Raw genomic sequence first — 18,289 nt, forward strand, 5'->3', positions numbered from 1 at the left:
TGATTAAAACATTTCAAAAAGTTGCACATTGCTCAAAAATTGTGATGAATAAACTCTTTCACAAGTACACCAGGCTTTAAAATCACACTGTTAAAAGAGTTAATTACTGCAATAAGTTACACTGTTAGTGTGTTTGAAATGCACTTCCTTCTCCTGCTTTAATTGTATTTGACACTTATTAATCTGAAGGAAAAACTTTGGTGAGGTTAAGTGCCTCAGTATTTAAGCATATTATTTTTCTTATTTATAGATATATTACATTTTTAAAGCTAAAAACACAATTTCAGATGCAGAAATTTACAACTATAAAAATTTCTGCAAACCTGCTCTTTGGAATGAAATTTCTGCACAATTACTGTTTCCTGCGACTTCAAACCAACTTATGCACATTCTACAAACTTCAAACATTAATTAACACTCCTAGTAAGTTTAAAATGTATTCATCATTTGCAAAAATCAAGCAAATAGAAGTGGAAACAAATATTCTCAGAACACACGTGACATACATAAAAGGGCCTAATGGATTTGTTACAGACAAGAGGAGAAACCTATTCTCATCCTAGCAAAGATTGTTTTAACAAATTCCAACATAGTTACGCATGTTTCAGCATTGCTCAAATACATTGTGATCTGTTCCAGTGCTTTTTTTCTTACAAAAATTATCATATCTTCTACCACCTGTGGGTCATCTGGAAACTCCACACCTTGAGCCCCACCCTCAGCGAAGAGGGGGAAAAGGCTGTGTGATACTGGTACATGAGGGTCTACAGAATTTTAAAACTTTTAAAACACACCCACCTGACTATACTGAGCCAAAATTGCTTCTCGTAATTTTTTTTCTTCCTCTGTGTAATTTTTGGGTTGCACAGTTGGTCGTGCTTGTGATTCCAACAAGCGGACAAGTTTCACAGCAACACCTTCACCATCTTCTTTCTCGTTTTGGGTCTTCTCATTGGCTATTTGTGCGATTTTCTGCCATTTCTCTAGTATTTCCTGACAGTGCTTTGGAATATCATTTTCCTGCAATGAAAAATAACGGGAAAAATAAAGTATAAAAGCATGTTTGTATACAACTACTTCCATCAAGAAGATGGTTGAAAAAAGACAAATTTAATTTAATTTTTCTCATCCTACAAAGTACAAAATTCATGATGTCCCTGACGTGTTTTCTCACGAGTTGATTTCACTGACTTTTGCAGGTTTGCAGCCAATATTGTGTGTACATGACTTGTGTGTATTTGTCCCCTGACATTAACCTCATCTGACCTTGAGGGATAAATTTCAACAAAACTCGCATTGTTCCAAAGGAAAACTTCAAGAATAGAGATTAAATATCTTCACCCTACCTTAGTACATACACCATTCTGCTCTCCAAAACTTTCAGAAAATTATTCCTAAACACTATTTCCTATAAGAAAAATTGCCAAAAACAAAAAGGGAGAGTGTGAGAGGGGGGAGTTTTCATAACAAGAATCCTTACTGATAAGTATATTAGACTGCTCCTAATTGTAATTATTTTGTCCACATTTGTTTGAGAACAAATGTTAAACTAACCTGTTGTTGCTTTTGTCTCTGATCAGAATGCTCAAAACCTAGGTGAAAAATTTCTCCTTCAATTAAAATAAAAACGTTGCATCATTTTTGCGTTTCTGTCTCTTAATGCAGAGTTTGTTTTCATCTCACTCTATGCTCAGACACGCAATTGGGGTAACGGTTCCGATTGTGTAATGATTTTCCCTGGCTGCACAGCAGGATTTGGAAGGCATTGAGAATCTAGCAGAAAGTGTGGATGTAAGACTGAAATTTAGAGAAACTAGTTTGTGCATTTTAAAGATGTATGGATCTGTTAGGACATCTGTCATGAAAACCACGTGGAAGTTACCACACCTATAAGTCATTGCTTTCCGAAGTGCTCTTTTCACATGACATGATGCGAAAAATCTGGAAATGTTAAGGCAATCACACCTAACCTACTTAAAATGTACAAATAGTAGTACCGTATAGCGTAATCACGAAGAGAAAATCCCTATGGCCATGTCAGCAAATTTTAGGCCAATAGCGAGGTAAAGGAGCATGGCATGAGCAATGCAACCAGCTGTTAACCATGCAATCCTGCCATTGTGTTGCAAAAATGTGCAGCATTCTTTAGTACTACATCGTCACCTTTATTCAGTGCCAAGTGTTTGTATCATCACGAAGGGGAAAACTATACACAGTGAAAATAGACATATTATTTAATGTTGAAGGTTTTGACAATGAAGCAAGGGTTAAGCTGCATGCATGTATGAGTACAATTATAATCCTGAGGGCATAATGCATATAAACTGCTCGCCATTAAAAATGCAACACCCAGAAGGAGTAATCGGAATCGGACGAAATGTGCACAGTGTGTAGAGGAGAGGTGCAGAAGGAAATGATTAGGTGTTCAAGGCCGTCATGCGTCATGTGCGCCTGCCATGCCATCTGGTAAGTGGTACCTGTAGCAGGTCAGATAGGTGCAGAAGAGCAGTGAAAGTGCATGGTCGTGAGTATAGTGTGTTAAAATCGGTCAGCAATGCCACGTCGTCGAATACGGCAGCGATTCCAGCAGGTTTCCCAGTTCGATCGTGGCCGAATTGTTGCATACCGTGAATGCGGATTATCCTACTGTGAGATCGGTGCCCGTGTAGGACGGAATGCATCCACAGTGATCTGTGTATGGAACCAGTGGGTCCAGGAAGGCACTGTAGAGCGACGTAGAGGTTCACAACGTCCGCGTCGGACGACGGAACAAGAGGACAGACGTCTGATACGCATGGCCCTTACAGACAGAACGGCCACGTCAACGAGGATTGCGCATGAAGTACGGGATGTTTTACAACGTCCAGTGTCCCCACGAACTGTGCTTCGTTGTTTGGCGAACCAGGGAATTTTTTCCCGGCGCCCACTGTTGCGGATTCCTCTGACAATAGAGGTCTGAGATGGTGCCAAGACCGTCATGCATGGATGGCGGAGTGGAATGCTGTAGTGTTCTCTGATGAATCCCGCTTCTGTATACAACATCATGATGGACGTACACGCGTGTGGCGGCACCGTGGCACTAGGCTTCATGATGCCTGCATCATGCATCATCACACAGGGCCTTCATTGGGTATCATGGCATGGGGTGCCATCACCATAGGTGTTTGTTCGCGTCTCGTACGCATTCAAGGGACATTGAACAGCCAACGGTACATCACACAGGTTCTCACCCCTGTTGCTGTCCCATTAATTCATGCACTGCATAATGTCACTTTTCAACAGGATAACGTGCGCCCCCATGTTGCAAGGAATGTCCTCGCATTTATGGAAGCTAACCACGTGCCCCTGCTTCCTTGGCCAGCACGTTCGCCGGATATGTCGCCAATTGAACATGTCTGGTCCATGGTGGGTCGCCGGCTGGCCCAACTCAGGTTTCCGGCACGTAATGTTGAAGACCTCTGGCACTGTGTGGAAGTCGCTTGGGACGCCATACCGCAAGCAGACATCGATAGACTCATTCTGTCCATGCCTCGCCGTGTTGCAGCAGTTATTGCCGCCCGTGGAGGCTGTACACGTTACTAGCTCCTTGGGGTTATGCAACCATGTTGTTGCAATTTTAATGGTGAGCAGTGTATCAAAGCATGGAAATGAAGAGACATTGGAAAAAAAATGGCAAGGAGAACAGCTAGAACAAGTGAATAGATATGAATATTTGGGAACAATAATAACAGGAGATGGAAAAGTAGAAGACATAAATAGCAGGGTTCTAAAAACAAATAAAATATATTACCAAATAAGTAATACAATAGTAGGAAAAAAAGGAGGTACAAGAAAATACTAAATTAAGGATTTATAAAACCATAATTATACCAACAATGCTCTATGGCATAGAAAGCTTAATGCTCCAAAATAAGCATAAAAGCTCTTTAGAAGAGCCTTAGGAAAAAAACACATTCAGAAACACTAAAATCAGGGAACAGCTACAAGTAGAATCAATTGAAGAGATAATGGAGAGAACACTGGGCTGGTATGGCCATGTCATGAGAATGGGAGAAGAAAGAAAACCGAAGCAAGTAATGGAAGCGAGACCAGAAGGAAGGAGGCAGAGGCCTGCACAAGACCTGGAGCAGACCCGTTCGCGAGACATCGCTCCTGAAATGCCATGCAACCTGCGCAACATCCTCGCTTGAGCAGCTTGTATGTCCACCTGCCCAGATCGTTCCTGGCAGGCATTGTAGACCCGCCGGGTACCCGCAGTCTTACGATACCTAGTAGGTCTCAGTTCGTTCTTTCCATCAACTGCAGACCCCTCCCTCTGCATGACGTAGTTGCTTCGAGTAGAAACAGCGCCGGACCCACACCGTTCTGCAGTGTTGCCAACTGCACTAGATTTTCACTACTTAAAAAAGGGAACTCAAAGCTTCGTAAGCCACATCACCAATGAAATGAGATTTACGAATGTTGCTACCCCCCCCCCACACACACACACACACTGAAATAGGTTTTCCGTGGCACAGGATCCATAAGTATATGTCGTAAATAACCAATATACGTATATATAGTGATATAGGGCAGGACTGAAACATGTCACGTTCGACGCTGAGGTCGCGAGTCAAACAACACACTGTTCTACTGCGAACCAGGGCCGTAGCCAGCCAGGGGCATTGCCGTTACCCTCGTTTGGGGGGGGGGGGCAAGTACTTGGATAAACGTAACAACAACAATCACAATAATAGTAATAAAGTAGCATGAAAGGCATTATTATCCTCATAAATCACGCAAAAAGGGGGTAGAAGTCGGTTCTCACGCATTTGTGTTGAAACAAGAGGATTAGAAATATTTTTTTTCAACACGTCAATTTCACATTAGCTAATAATGGAAAACAAGCACACAAACTATTTTTGAAAGAAAGAAAGTGCATGATAAATGCATTCCGAATGTACATACATATGGCATGTAAAATTTCCATCTACAATATTTTCTTTTCACATGGAGCGACGTATTACATAATTAATTCATCCAACTCGTAACAAACCAACATTAATAGCAAATAATATCACGGGCCGCCATACCATTCTCTGTTTTAAAACTTTTCTCACTTAGATCGTTCGGCGCTCAGGGCCGACTCCCGCTACCCCTTTGCTACGGCATTGAACTTGATGAGACTTGTACTTTAATGTTTGACCCCTACCCTGACCCCTCCGCTAGACAATTTCCGTCCAAGGTTGTGAGCAATGCACCCTGCCCCCTCTGGTTGCGCCACTGCGTGCCTGGTTAAGGCACCATGCAATGAAAAACAATTAGTTTTCAGTGAGGAGATTTTTGTTTGCTCGATCATTCATTTAGATAAATGAAACTGTAATATTGCGTGCATTTCCTGGCAATAAGATAAAAACTGCTTACGCTGAACTGAAATCGCTAAGTGTATAAATTCTCCTTGGAGAAGAAGCTCCTCCTAGGACTTCGTAGGATTTAGTAGCTACGTAAGTAGGCCACACTGGCTGCAGCCGTCCACGTGGTGATGAAACACCTGGAGCGACACGCTGCCGGAGGGCTGTTTCCTTCCAGCAGGTTTTGCAGGTGCTCGGGTCTTGTTGAATGCCCAGGTACCTTGTAAGCGCAGAGCGCCTTGAAGACCAAGAACCTGGGTAAAGACGCAAGTCGACTCGTTGCCGTGGGCAGGCGAGCAGGTAAACCTGTTATCGCGTGCAAGCGGGCAGTGGGTAGGTAAAAGGCAGACTATGCTGGCCTCTAGAAGGAGGAACAGGAAGACCTCGGATAGAATGGGAACAATATCTGTCAGAGATGGTTACTAAAATAGGGAAGACACTAATGGAAGTTTAAGAGAATGGCACAAGATAGGAAGAGTTTTAGTAGATGGCTGAAGGACCCCGACGCCTAACAGCACGAAGGGGAAGAAGAAGTAAAGTAAAGTATGTTGAAACTTTGACATATCTTTGACTAACAGTTTATACCTCCTTTGTGCACATTTCTTGTTCGGGAGAACATAATATCACAGAGAAATAAAATATTTTTATTGAGCATCTATTTAATTTCTCCGGGATAATAACCTTCTGTACCTAACGATATTATAAAAAGCAACAATTTTTAATATACATTTTTAGGATCATGTAAAAATAAAATGTAGAATCAATGGCAAAATTATGGTACATGAACAATAACAATAAAAAAAAGTCAGCAGCAGGACTCAAACTCACAGCATAAAACAGAACATGCACTATAATGGTTGATTTGTTGCTATAAATCCACTTTATGCACAGTAAGGCTAAGCGGGAATGGACCTACAGTTTAAATTGGGATCCGAACCACTTGTGCCTCCACCAGGTATCAAACCCGGGACCCCTTGGTTACAAGGCAAAGACGTTACCACTGCACCATCGGGGATGCCCTAGAACAAGCACTATAAGCTCGCACCTTTATCCACTACACCAAGTTACCACTCAGAGATTTTTTCATGATGGAACAGATGTTGCCAGTATGAGCTCAGGAAGCAGTGTCGTGACTTGCATTTTGTTTTAACCTGTTACTACGCACAATCAGTTGACCTTTGCCACGTCAAGCAAGATTACTTTTGCATCAATGTAACTTTCTAGTAAATTACTTTTCATTCAATCTGACTGAGAAATTGTCTGCTGATCGATCTTCCGATGAAGCAGCCATGTTGAAGCACGGATCAAGTTGACTGCCACTCACCCTCCAGTTGAAGAGCTAACCACACACGTAAAAACTCAAAATTGCAGTTAACCTTTAGTAAATTGCCAACCTGGAGTTTAATAGCACATTGAAGAAAACATGCCCTGCCTAACCTACCCATGTAAGTACACATCAGCAGGGTGAAAAATTTGTTCCGAACCAAAAACAACATAATATTTGTTGAGTGTGTGTGTGCTAATATACATGTAGAATTCATGTAAAGAACACTTGAGACCAAGTTCCTTTTGTTTTATTGTGATTTCATCATGCTATGAATGCAATTTTTACATGGTTCGATTTCGATGGACGTCTGTTAACACATACTGCGGAGTTTTAGTGATTACTTAAGATTTTGCTCAATATATGCTTTCGTGGTTAGGTTTGGTTTCCTTAGCATAAAAATAAAGTCCCTAAATGCAGTCTACTAAGGTTCCGATTTACTTCTACATTCATTCTCACGCTTCTACGATATTTACTGTCGCTTGTCGACTGAGAATATCTTGTCCACAAGAAGTGCGCATGCTTGCGTAAGGTAATTTTCAAGTTGTTTTTTCAACATAAATAACTTTTTTCGAGTCCAAACAGTGCTCATAACTTTAAGGAAGGTTCAAATTTTGTGTGACTATGATTTCCAAAATTCTACGGTAATTAGTCTTTGTGCTAGGAGAAATCATAAAACAATCGGAACCGTTATCCAAGTAGGATTTAACCATGTAGACTGTGCCATTCAAGACCCTTTGATGACAAGATGGCAGTGGGCACACTACCAAGGCGAGGGGGGGGGGGGCTACAGTGTTTTTCATTCAAAGCTTTGGTTTCAGAGTTCGGATCATTTTACTCCCTTCCTATGATCCCATTTCTCCCACTGGCCTCCGTGAACGAGTCGTCGGTAATTCTTTACGAAACCAGAGGTCCCGAATTACAACTATGGGAGTGAATGCAGAATATAGAGAATATTTCCAATTTTGTTAATATTTGGTATACTAACTAAATTTGGCCTTCTAATCACGAATCTGTTGTTAAAATGTGGGGGTCACGTATGAAAATTGTGAAAAAAGCTGATTTAAGTTGAGAATTTTTTTAAAAAGCTGTGGGCAAAACTGGGTTTTATTGGGTTTCTCATGTTATGTTTATAAATATATATATTTTAAAAATGAAATACATTCTTCCCTGATAGTAATATATTGGAACATTCAATTTGTATTATTTTAGTTCATTGAATCAAAAACTATTTAATATTTTCTGTTAACACAGTTAAGAATTGACAATGAAGGTCTCACACCTTGAAATGATTAAACGAAGAACATACATAACCTGTGCTGCAGCAGACCATTGAGGGCCCAGGCCTACCTACTGACTGCCGGCCGCAATTTCACCGGATCCTACTCTGAGGTGGGAGATCATATAACCAATTATGGGGTGACGTGTGGTCAGCACGAGGAACCCCCAGTCGTCATTGTAGGTTTTTATGACCGGGTTACGCTACTCATTCATAGCTCCACAATTTAATCATGATGGTGAGTGTTCACCAGTCTCATACACAGGCCAAAATCTCAGGAGAAAAGTTGTTATGTTTCCCCAAGAAGATTCAAACCTGCACGTGTCCCATAGCCAAAGCCCAAACCACGACTGCACAGCCACAGTGAGGGACAAATGATTAAATTATCTAAAATACTATGTTCTGAAAAACTTGACAACAGATTGATTCAACTTTTGTTAGATGGCTTAACAGTTAATATATCTATGATCAGTTCCCAGGGTTGCGCATTACAATATACTAATACTTGATAGCTGTGTTGGTTTAGTTAACCTCCGTGGCAGAGGGGTTAGCACAGCACGCTGCAATGCCAGGGATCCCGGGTTTCAATCCTGGTTCAGACGTGGATGTTTGTGTTTGTCCCAATGATAATACAGAGAAAATACAGAAAATTATTATGTAAAAAAAGTAGACAGGCTGGCTGACTGACTGCCATGCAGAAACCCCGGGTTCGAATCTTGGGGAGGGTGATCTAAGGTCGGAATTTTTCCAGTCTTGTCCCTGCATAAAGCAGATGTGGAACTCACCCAGCCTCAAATCAATTGGTCACGGGGGTAAAGGCAGCCAGAGTTAGGTTGTGATCACATCACCTCCAAAATGGATGAGATCAAGAATATGTCGGGCCCTAACCCCATATCCCCTGAATGTGCCTTCATGGCACGGTGCTATTTCAGGGTGGTCACTCTAGAACCATGATAAAATTCAAGTATAATTCCCAGTTTTCAAGGTCACCAGAAGATGTTTTCTCTTTTTCAACCTTACATATTACTGCTTCTGACCACCCACACACAAATATATTAACAATATAAAGGATCTGTGTAATTCCAACACACATTACTAATGTTATGGGATATACTAATGTACGAAAAATTGTTAATTGTTTAAGAATTTTAAGCTGAAATTTACTTATTCAACTTCAGGATATATTATCTTGCAATAATCTTGCATTTATCAGATTGATTGTTCTACAAAGTAAACAGATCAAGAGAATTCAATTTTATATTTCACGTAGCTTTATTTTCCTTCCTCGATAAAAATAAAATTTATCTGTTAAAAACTTGCCTCAGAGCATTTATAAATTCAATGGGATATGGTTTTAATTGAATTTGTGCTTTAAGTCCACTTTATGCCCAGAAAGGCTAATTGGGACTTGAGCTACAATTAAAAGTGGGATCTGAACTACTATGTGCATCCCCCAGTATCGAACCCAGGATCCCTTGATTACAAGGCGACGATGCTACCACTGCGCCATCGGTGATGCACTCAATGGGATATGGATTTAATGAATGTTGCAATTTTTCACATCTACGGAGAAAAATTCACGAATAATTCATGCAGAATTCCCGGAGCCAATTATTCACACTTAATTCCCAGAATTCCCGGTGAGTAGACACCCTGGATATGCACGGGGAACTTTACCTTTACCTACTATACAACATACGGTAGCTGCACACACACTTTTAAATCTGCTTCAATACAGTTTGTTCACAGTTGTGTTTTCCCATTATTTTTGTGGATGTTTCAAGTTTAAATATCTCCTCCGTGTATTAACCATGCCAAATTTATAAGGCTGACATATTTAATTGTCGTGACTGATTTCATCCAAATGGAATACCATATCCATCCTCCAAAATATCTGGTTGCTATGAAACTAACAGTTCCCATGGACAAAACATTAGTAGCCTCCATTTGGATCCCAACATACATATGCACTACTATATTGTTAAAAAAATTATTTGTCAAGCCATAGCTTAAGAAATGCCCTAAAATATTGAAGTGTCTTAATGTCCAAAAATGAAGTTTAGGCAGATATTTGAAAGTGGCATCAGAATTTCGAGCTACCTCAGAATATGAAAAATCAATTTTTCATCCACCATCTTGAAATGCTTTCAGAAAATGCAAATGCAAAATAAAATAATTCCCTGGGTGTATCTATTTGCAACATGAATTTCAGCTTAAAAACTCTAAAATTTCTAGATATCGCGGTCTCAAAATTGGTGACCCTTCCGAAACCACACACTATATTACAGTTTTTTTATTTAAAACTTCAAGCTCAAGTAATGTCCTAACGTAGCTGACACTTGGTTTTCTTAATCTAGGAAAATCTAACCTCAAATATTTGCATAACTTAAAGCTCTCGCAAGGCATGTTAAATCAGTCTGTAGTCCACCATCTTTAAACATGGTGACAATTTTTTCTCAAATACAATATGACCCCAATCCTTTAAGTTATCTTGTACGTGTAACTAAAAATTGCAACTCAAAAGGTTTACATTTATGGCAAAATGTATGTTTGCGATTTTATCACCACTCCTCTCTTAAATTGCGGACTGACAAATTATCTACAATGACTGAGTTTAGTTCCTTATCCTCTGAAAATGCATTGTAAACAATTTTGGGGAAAAAGAGAGCATGGTATAGAGCATGCGTGCAACATGAGGAAAATCAGTATTTCATTCACCATATTGAAACACATTGTTCACATGCAGTCTGTCAAGTTTTCTAGCTGCAGAAACATGTTATGATGGTCACTAAATAGATGACTTAGTTTCTTTGCCCATCCACCCCACCATGCTCCTCCTAAATTGTGCATTATTTTTCAATAATTTTATTGTGAATTTACAGTGCAAGTAATGTCACAATGCTCCTGAAAGTTTTATGCACAAAGATCGAAATTGTAGTCTCTAAGGTTTGAAAATGTCAAAAATGGTGAAAATATGAAAGTATACGTATGCATTGTATTTACTTGGGTACCCCACACCCCCTATATTTAAGATAAAAAGAAATTGTGGTAGATTACGAGTGTGCTCGACTGCTTGGGCATAGAGCTCCTAACCACAAATAACATTTATTCTACATGGGCAAGCAAATCATTATGTTCAATCAATGCACTGAACTGGATGGAGGGAGGGTCACGTTCTAAGTGGAAGGCATTGGAAAGGTAACAGAACATTTGCACACATACTAAATTTTGAGAACTGAAATGAATCATTTGGAAAGTGTTTGGTTTAATTATACCACATTTAACTTTATACTACTTTCACGACATTTCAATAACATGTACTCAATTCTTTTTTTTAATGTTTTATTCATGGAAAAAATTACTGTAAAAATTGATCGTCACAGATGAAACTATGTGGCTTGCCCACATATGGAAGTGACTGATATCTAAAGTGCTACCACATTTCAAAATTATAAGCCTTGTTCCTTCAATGTTTTATCTAAATATTTCAGAAACTTTTGATTTGTTTGTTTCTTGGATATAAATTCGTATTATTTGTTAAAAGTCTATTTCTAGCATTATTTGAGAAAAATATCCTGAAAAAAACCACTGTGACTTGTACCACATTAATTATTTTGAGTATTATAAGCTTGGCTAACCTTTTATTTTACAAGTTTTCTCAGAATGTTGACAATTCTAGAACCTTACAATTATTTAAAGCAATAATTTACATTTTCCTGGAAAAAAAAAATGAGTGGTTTTTTTCAAGGTGGGTTTTCTGAAGAAGAAAAAAATGCATGGGGAAAACTGGGCTGGGCCCACCTGGGCCAACCCTGATTGTTTTGTGAACAAAATTTTAACTAAGCTTGTCTAACCCAACCTAACCTTGCCGGAAATGGTTCATGGGGGCTATCCATGAATGGTTCGTGGGGCTATCCATCAATGTTTTGTGGGGCTACCCATGCATAGTTCGGATGGCTACCTGTTCATAATGTACTGATCAGAAGGCCAAAATTAGATAATCTAACAAATATTAACGAAATTCAAGATACTTTATTACCTTAACCTAACCGGAAAAAGTTTCGTGCAGATATCAGTTAAATCTTTGGCTAGACTGCACAATCGACCCTTGTGTTTTACCCTTTGAAAGTAAAAAAAATATTGTGCGCCAATAGTACATATTTAACACTTCGAATTGCCACTGTGCATTTCTCAATTTGAAGAGAGGTATAAAACGGAAGAGAGGTATAAAAGTGGAAAGTGCTCCCCTGTGCTTAGCACCATGCCATGAAGGCGTATAGGGGGTGTGAGGGTAACGCCCCACACTTTCTTGATCCGGTTGTGAGTGGGGGTGATGTGATCAGCATCACACCCCTGATCCCCTTTACCCCCTAGGGTTTCCCCCAGGTACCCATGTTATTCGATGCTGGGTGGCACCAGGGCCACTTCCAACGTTACAAAACATCCCGGATTTGAACCGGCCGGGGATCGAACCCGGGACCTTTGGTATTGTAGTCAGATGCATTAATGACTGAGCCACTGTGGCCACAATGGAAGAGAGGAGGAAGAATATTGCAAACGGATTAAAAAATCATACTAATTTTCCACACTGCATAGGAGCAATAGAAGGGAAGCATGTGCATGTGAATAAACCAAAGATGAGTGGTTCGTTGTACTACAACTACTGAAAGCTCTGTGAAGTTTGGCAACAAAGTACAACAAATTTCATTCCATGCCGAATCTTTTCTGTTTTTGTCTTTATATTCCTCACACCGAATATCCCAAATACATGGCCTCTTTTCCACTTCCATAATAAATACTTCTGTGTCTAATTTATCTATATCTAGATCACCTATCTTCACTTACAAAAACAATGTTTATCAGAAACACAATGCTAGAACTCAGCACCACATGGTGTGAAACAATGCACAAAGCATGTCGCGTGATCATTCAGCCCAGCAGACGATACCATAAGACTCAATAGAAATAGCAGTCAGCCCAGTCTTCGTTCTGCACTTTGTCTGCTATAGGCGATTCTTACGGAATGTGGAGACGTTCAGCATCCGCAGGCTAGTCAGTCCGTGTGGCCGATCCTATTACTTCCTTCAACCATAACAACCAATGCTAAAAGAGTGCGGAATCGCCAAGCACTCTTTAAGCATTCTTTCCGCCCGTGTGGACCGGGCCTTATCGTGCATGGTTCGTGGAGCTAATCATGCAAGAATGATGGAAACATGTAAAAAAAAATCGTAATAGTACGTAATTTTCGGTCATTAAGGTTTGTAACACTGCTTGCGCACTGCAAATTGACAAAACACAAGCACGACGCGCGATAATCCTTGACGAGTGCGTGCCATATTGTCTGTTACACAAGCAAAACAAGGAAGACAAATAATGGCTCGTAATGTGAAAAGTTGACACTATTTTATGGAAAAGGCATAACTTCACCTTAAAGAATCTTCCGCAATGCAGAATAGGTATCAATGCTAAAATTAACAAAATAAACAAGTGAGAGGTGTTCGGGCTATACTACATAATTACCGGCAAACACCAACCACGCTGTTGTTTTACAAGAAAATGATTTATGATGTTCAATTCTAGTACGATCCCTATTTTTTCGATGAATTTAGGGGTGAAATGAGTGCTAATGGAACCTAACCTAACAGGCCTAACCTAACCTCGTGTGAATGGTTCGTGGGGCTACCCGTGGATGGTTTTTGGGGCTAACGTCAATGGTTTGTGGGGCTACCCGTGGATGGTTTTTGGCGCTAACAAACAATTTTTCATCAAAATGTACAATTTCCAGACGTGACCCTCTGTTTTATACAACAGATTCGTGATTAGGAGGACAAAATTAGTTAGTATACCGAAAATTAACGAAATTGGAGACTTTCTCTATATTGTAAATTCTTACCGCAAAGAGCAAGGAAATGGCAGCAATCGCCTCTGCGTGTTGGAAATATTTTTCAGGAAAGAAAAAAGGAATTCCGGGTCAGAAAGCTTAAACGATCAAAGAAAACACCTTCACGAACTTCCACAACGTCAGAGAAATTGATTAAAGTAAGTAGTTTCTTCTATAAAAATGAAGAAATCCGTTCGGGCGATACTACATATTTGCCAATACGAATAACTGAAATAGAAAGTAATTATTTTGCTGGTGGTAGTCTTATTTACGATCCGTGAGATCTTCCTTGTACCCTACAATAAATTTTGAAATTCAGCATTATTTGCGAAGGCGATGATCATTATGAACAGACAGTTACACGAATAAATCTGCAGACAAATCTTAGTTTACAAAAATACCTACTATGATCTCGGAGAGTATTCCTTCCAACGCTTCGGTTTTCTCATCTTCGGTTTCTTCTCCTTCCAAGATTCCTTTTATGTACGAGCCGAATACACCTTCATCAGTGTTTAGTGCTCGAAGTTTGTTACTTAACCAAACATCAAAGTCTTCCCCTCCTACCGCCATAGCTAAATTGCCCACAAATAATTTGTTCGTCCTACCAAACTGCAAATTTGTATTCGTTCAGGATGAGAGAAAGTAATGCCATCCGATTCACCTTCTTAAACACAAATTTCTTCATTTTCTTCTACAGTGTAATGTTTCATTCTTCTTCTTCATCTATACTTGCCTTTTTTTATACGGCGTGGTATCAAAGCGTAGGGCATATTTCCGTTTCGAGTCCATTAGTGGTGACGTCACAAGCAGACGACGAGCTGGAACTGAGTCTACACGACGAGAGAATATGTTTTCTTCGTATCCAACTCAATGCTATTTTCCTTCGGAAGGGGGTAACTTTAATTGTTGTGACAGCAGTTATGAAACAAAATTATGATGCGTCACACAGTTTTATGGCCTTTCCTGGATGCAGAGTTGAGAAGTAGCGACGTTCCAGCCGATAACAATTGAAAATCGCATTGCGTTGCCTTGTGGCGTCTGCAGCGAAAATGGCAGGACGTGTTGGGCTGTTGAATACATTGCCACTATTCATGGATTATGAATGGATGATGACATATATATCGGATGCTATTTTCCAAATGAAAGTGTGTGGTTAATCTCGAAGTAAAGCATGAGTAGATCTAGATCTGTGACTAGAGATACAATTGGGGGGAAATGTTATATTCCTAATTTGAGAACTTTGGTTAGCTTCGACAAATTCTCTGTGGTTACAATTTTCTTTCTCCGACCAAGATAAAACGTAATAACCATAGGCGTAGTAACTACGGGGTGTGCCGGGTGTGCCTAGGCACACCCTAATGGGCTGCTTTATCAAAGAGAATTAAAGACAGATATTTCAATAAGAGACAAAATTATTAAAAGTAGAGATTATTCGAAATATTGAAATCGCTGAGTTTATCCCCGAATTCCACCAAGACCATCTTGAGGTTCAGGCCACAGCGCTCAGTCAAGACGTCATCATCTGGAGGCGATCGTCTTAACGCTGTAAACTCCTTGTCGTAATTTTACCGTAGATAATTAAGGTATATTTATTTCTCTTATGAAGTTAAATTTTGACATTTACCCTCCCGACGAATATAGGTAGAAGAAAAATTTATAATATTCAATATTTACACCAAAATTTTCATTCAGGAAGTCACTATGGCCACCACAAAAATTCCTACCATAGCACAAAGAAAGAGTCGAAAACCGTTAGAAACTTCCTGGCGGAAAAATTAAAACATTGTATATATTTGAAAAATATTATCGGGAATATTGGTCAGCTACAATAAAACTCGTAACCGCTTTTGTATGAACTTTTGTTTGTAAAATCAATTGATTAAATAAAACAAAAAAACATGTTAGGTTGACCGTAAACTTTCCAAGTTACCTAATCAATTAAATTGTCTTTAAGTTTACCCAAAATTAATCAACCAATTAATGCAGATATTCTGTGTAGCTATACAATCTCAATACAAATCCTTAATTTCTATATTCTTGCAGCAAAAGCGAAAGAAATAGGTACAAGGGCAATGTTACATTTCTGTGATAAAGACTAAACCTAAACCATTTGTCACATTGTAATTTCGATCCTATTGACTTTATTGAACGAAAGATAATAAACAAATTGAATCTTTTCATTGTCGTTAGTAAGATCTGTGACAATAACTTAAGAGTTTCATTGAAGAAAAAAGCAGATTAATATTTCCATTTTAACGTTCAATTGGGAAATAAACAGTTGGAACATTTCCTTACACTGTTTTTTACATTTGTTAAAAAAAATCGTGAAGAATGTTAATAAATTATTATCACTGATTTAATAATCAAAGTTACGAACATTGAAGCTTCACAAAGACAAAAAATAAAAAGCAGTTCATGTGAAACAGTCTTAAAAATTTAATACATTTGATTTGTAGTTCATATTAACATAGCTAGGATATCAAAATGCTTTCTGTGTGAAAACATTTGTATTTGAAACATAAGTAATATATTCTTGGATAGTTTTACACACGAACATTTCATCGAAGTTCTTGTTACACATCGAAACTTTGTATTTGAATGTAAAACATATCTTCCATTAGCCTCCGATTAGCATAAAGAAGCATAAAGCGGGATAAAATAAGAATAAATGTATACATGTATCAACTTTGCCCCGTTGTATAGCTTTCTTTCATTAAGCACATTTTGAAACTGAAAATTTGTGTAAATAATATGAATAATTTATCGAATGCTTGCATAAAATTTACACTAACAAATTGCTTTGGTAGACGTAATATTAACGAACGTTTGTAATTCAGGGTAAATTATTTGATATTTCTAAAAAAATGTTGACATGTTGTCCACATTTACGAGTATATTTGATGCCTATTCCGGACACATGAAATGTTTACATTACTCTTATTTATTTTTTAGTATAAAACATTTGTTACTTAACTTGTATCTTTTCGTAGTGACTGAATCACATGGAATTGCCCTAAAAATTTCTCATTTTTAACATCTTGAAGAAATGTGAACGTTACTCTTAATTGCCTCTGCAATTTAGTACACAAGACTTATACACCATACCTCTTCCACAGTTAAGCATATTTACACGTCATGTAAACTCGATTACAGTTCTTACATTTGCATTACAATTCCATATTCACTAAAAAGGTCCAACATTGATTCCGAAGAAGCAAATCAAACATGGCGGCTATCTCGCCTCCAGTTGATGACGCTTAGTCACGTGACCGGAGCAAGCCACGAGGCTTTCATATTGAGAAGGTAATGATCCCACCCCCTTTCCTCAATATTGGTCTAAAACTTACCTATATTTGTGGAAATGTGGAAACAGGTTCTTTTCTTTACTGAACGCTCGAAATTAAAAACTGATATAATACAGGGAAACCAAGGTACCTTTATAAGGTATGCCATTCCCGAGGTTCCGAGATTTTCTCCCATGATTCTGTGCGCGCTATGACGTCATTAAGAGGACAGAATGGAACTTACTTCGTTATCGTATACGGAAGCTTGAGATAAATGGGTCGATTATTTACTTATACACACTTTTTCTTGAATGCCGGTAGAATGAGAACAAATCAACCTGTTTGTGCTCTTGCCACGTTCAATAATAATAGAAGAAAATCGCCTGGAATAAAGCGATCATCGCTTCCCAAAAAGTTGCTGTAGCAGGATTGATTCAATTTGTTCCTCCAAATTTCGGACTTACTCAGTGGTGCAACCACAGGGGAGGGCAGGGGCATTGTCCCCCAACCTTCGACGGAAGTCAATTCTAGGGGGGGGGGCAAACATTGATGGCCAAAGGCACCTGCAGGGGGCACAGAGGAGAAATTGCCCCCTTCTATTTCAAATTTTATACAAATAAAAATACATTTCGTAAAATTTTCTTGCTCGCTTTGCTTGCAGTGCCAGCTTTTCTCAGTCTCGTCAAGTTCAGAGACGTAGCTAGGGGGCGTCGGGAGTCGGTCATGGGCGCCAAATAATCTAATTTTTAAAAAATGTGAAAGAGAGAATGCCTTGGCGCCATGTGCTATTATTTGTTCCTTATTAAATCAATATTGTTTTAAATTGCAAAAATTGGATCAAAAAATTTACTTTCTCGCTTCGCTCGCAATATAATTGTTTTTTTTAATATGATGTATTTAAATAATATGTCTTGTATATGTGTAATGAAAAAACTTTGAATACGTACATAATTTAGTGTTAGCATCTTGCACATGTATTTTCTTATTTTATGTCGCTCCATGTTGCTTAGTTATGTGTAAAACATATGAAAGTTATACATGTTATATGTACAAAAAAAATATCTTCGGCACGCATTTATCATTCATTTTCTGACATTCAAAAATACAGTTTGTGTGCTTGTTTTCAATTAT

At 38.8% G+C, this 18,289-nt stretch overlaps 1 protein-coding gene across 1 annotated transcript in view; it reads right to left on the reverse strand.

The window, feature by feature from the left end:
- The window catches only part of LOC145988414 (coiled-coil domain-containing protein 43), a 30,482-nt gene extending 15,924 nt beyond the window's left edge, over window positions 1–14,558 (reverse strand). Inside the window, exons 1-2 of the mRNA XM_083123296.1 lie at window positions 14,280–14,558; window positions 799–1,020 (exon numbers count right to left, since the gene is read on the reverse strand). Of these exons, the coding sequence (XP_082979422.1) occupies window positions 799–1,020; window positions 14,280–14,444 (387 nt within the window). The 5' untranslated portion in view covers window positions 14,445–14,558. The remainder of the gene's footprint in view (window positions 1–798; window positions 1,021–14,279) is intronic.
- Between the last annotated feature and the right edge of the window lie 3,731 nt (window positions 14,559–18,289).

The sequence above is a fragment of the Lepisma saccharinum genome, chromosome 5, assembly GCF_977018435.1.
Source record: "Lepisma saccharinum chromosome 5, izLepSacc3.1, whole genome shotgun sequence".
Classification (NCBI taxonomy): domain Eukaryota; kingdom Metazoa; phylum Arthropoda; class Insecta; order Zygentoma; family Lepismatidae; genus Lepisma; species Lepisma saccharinum.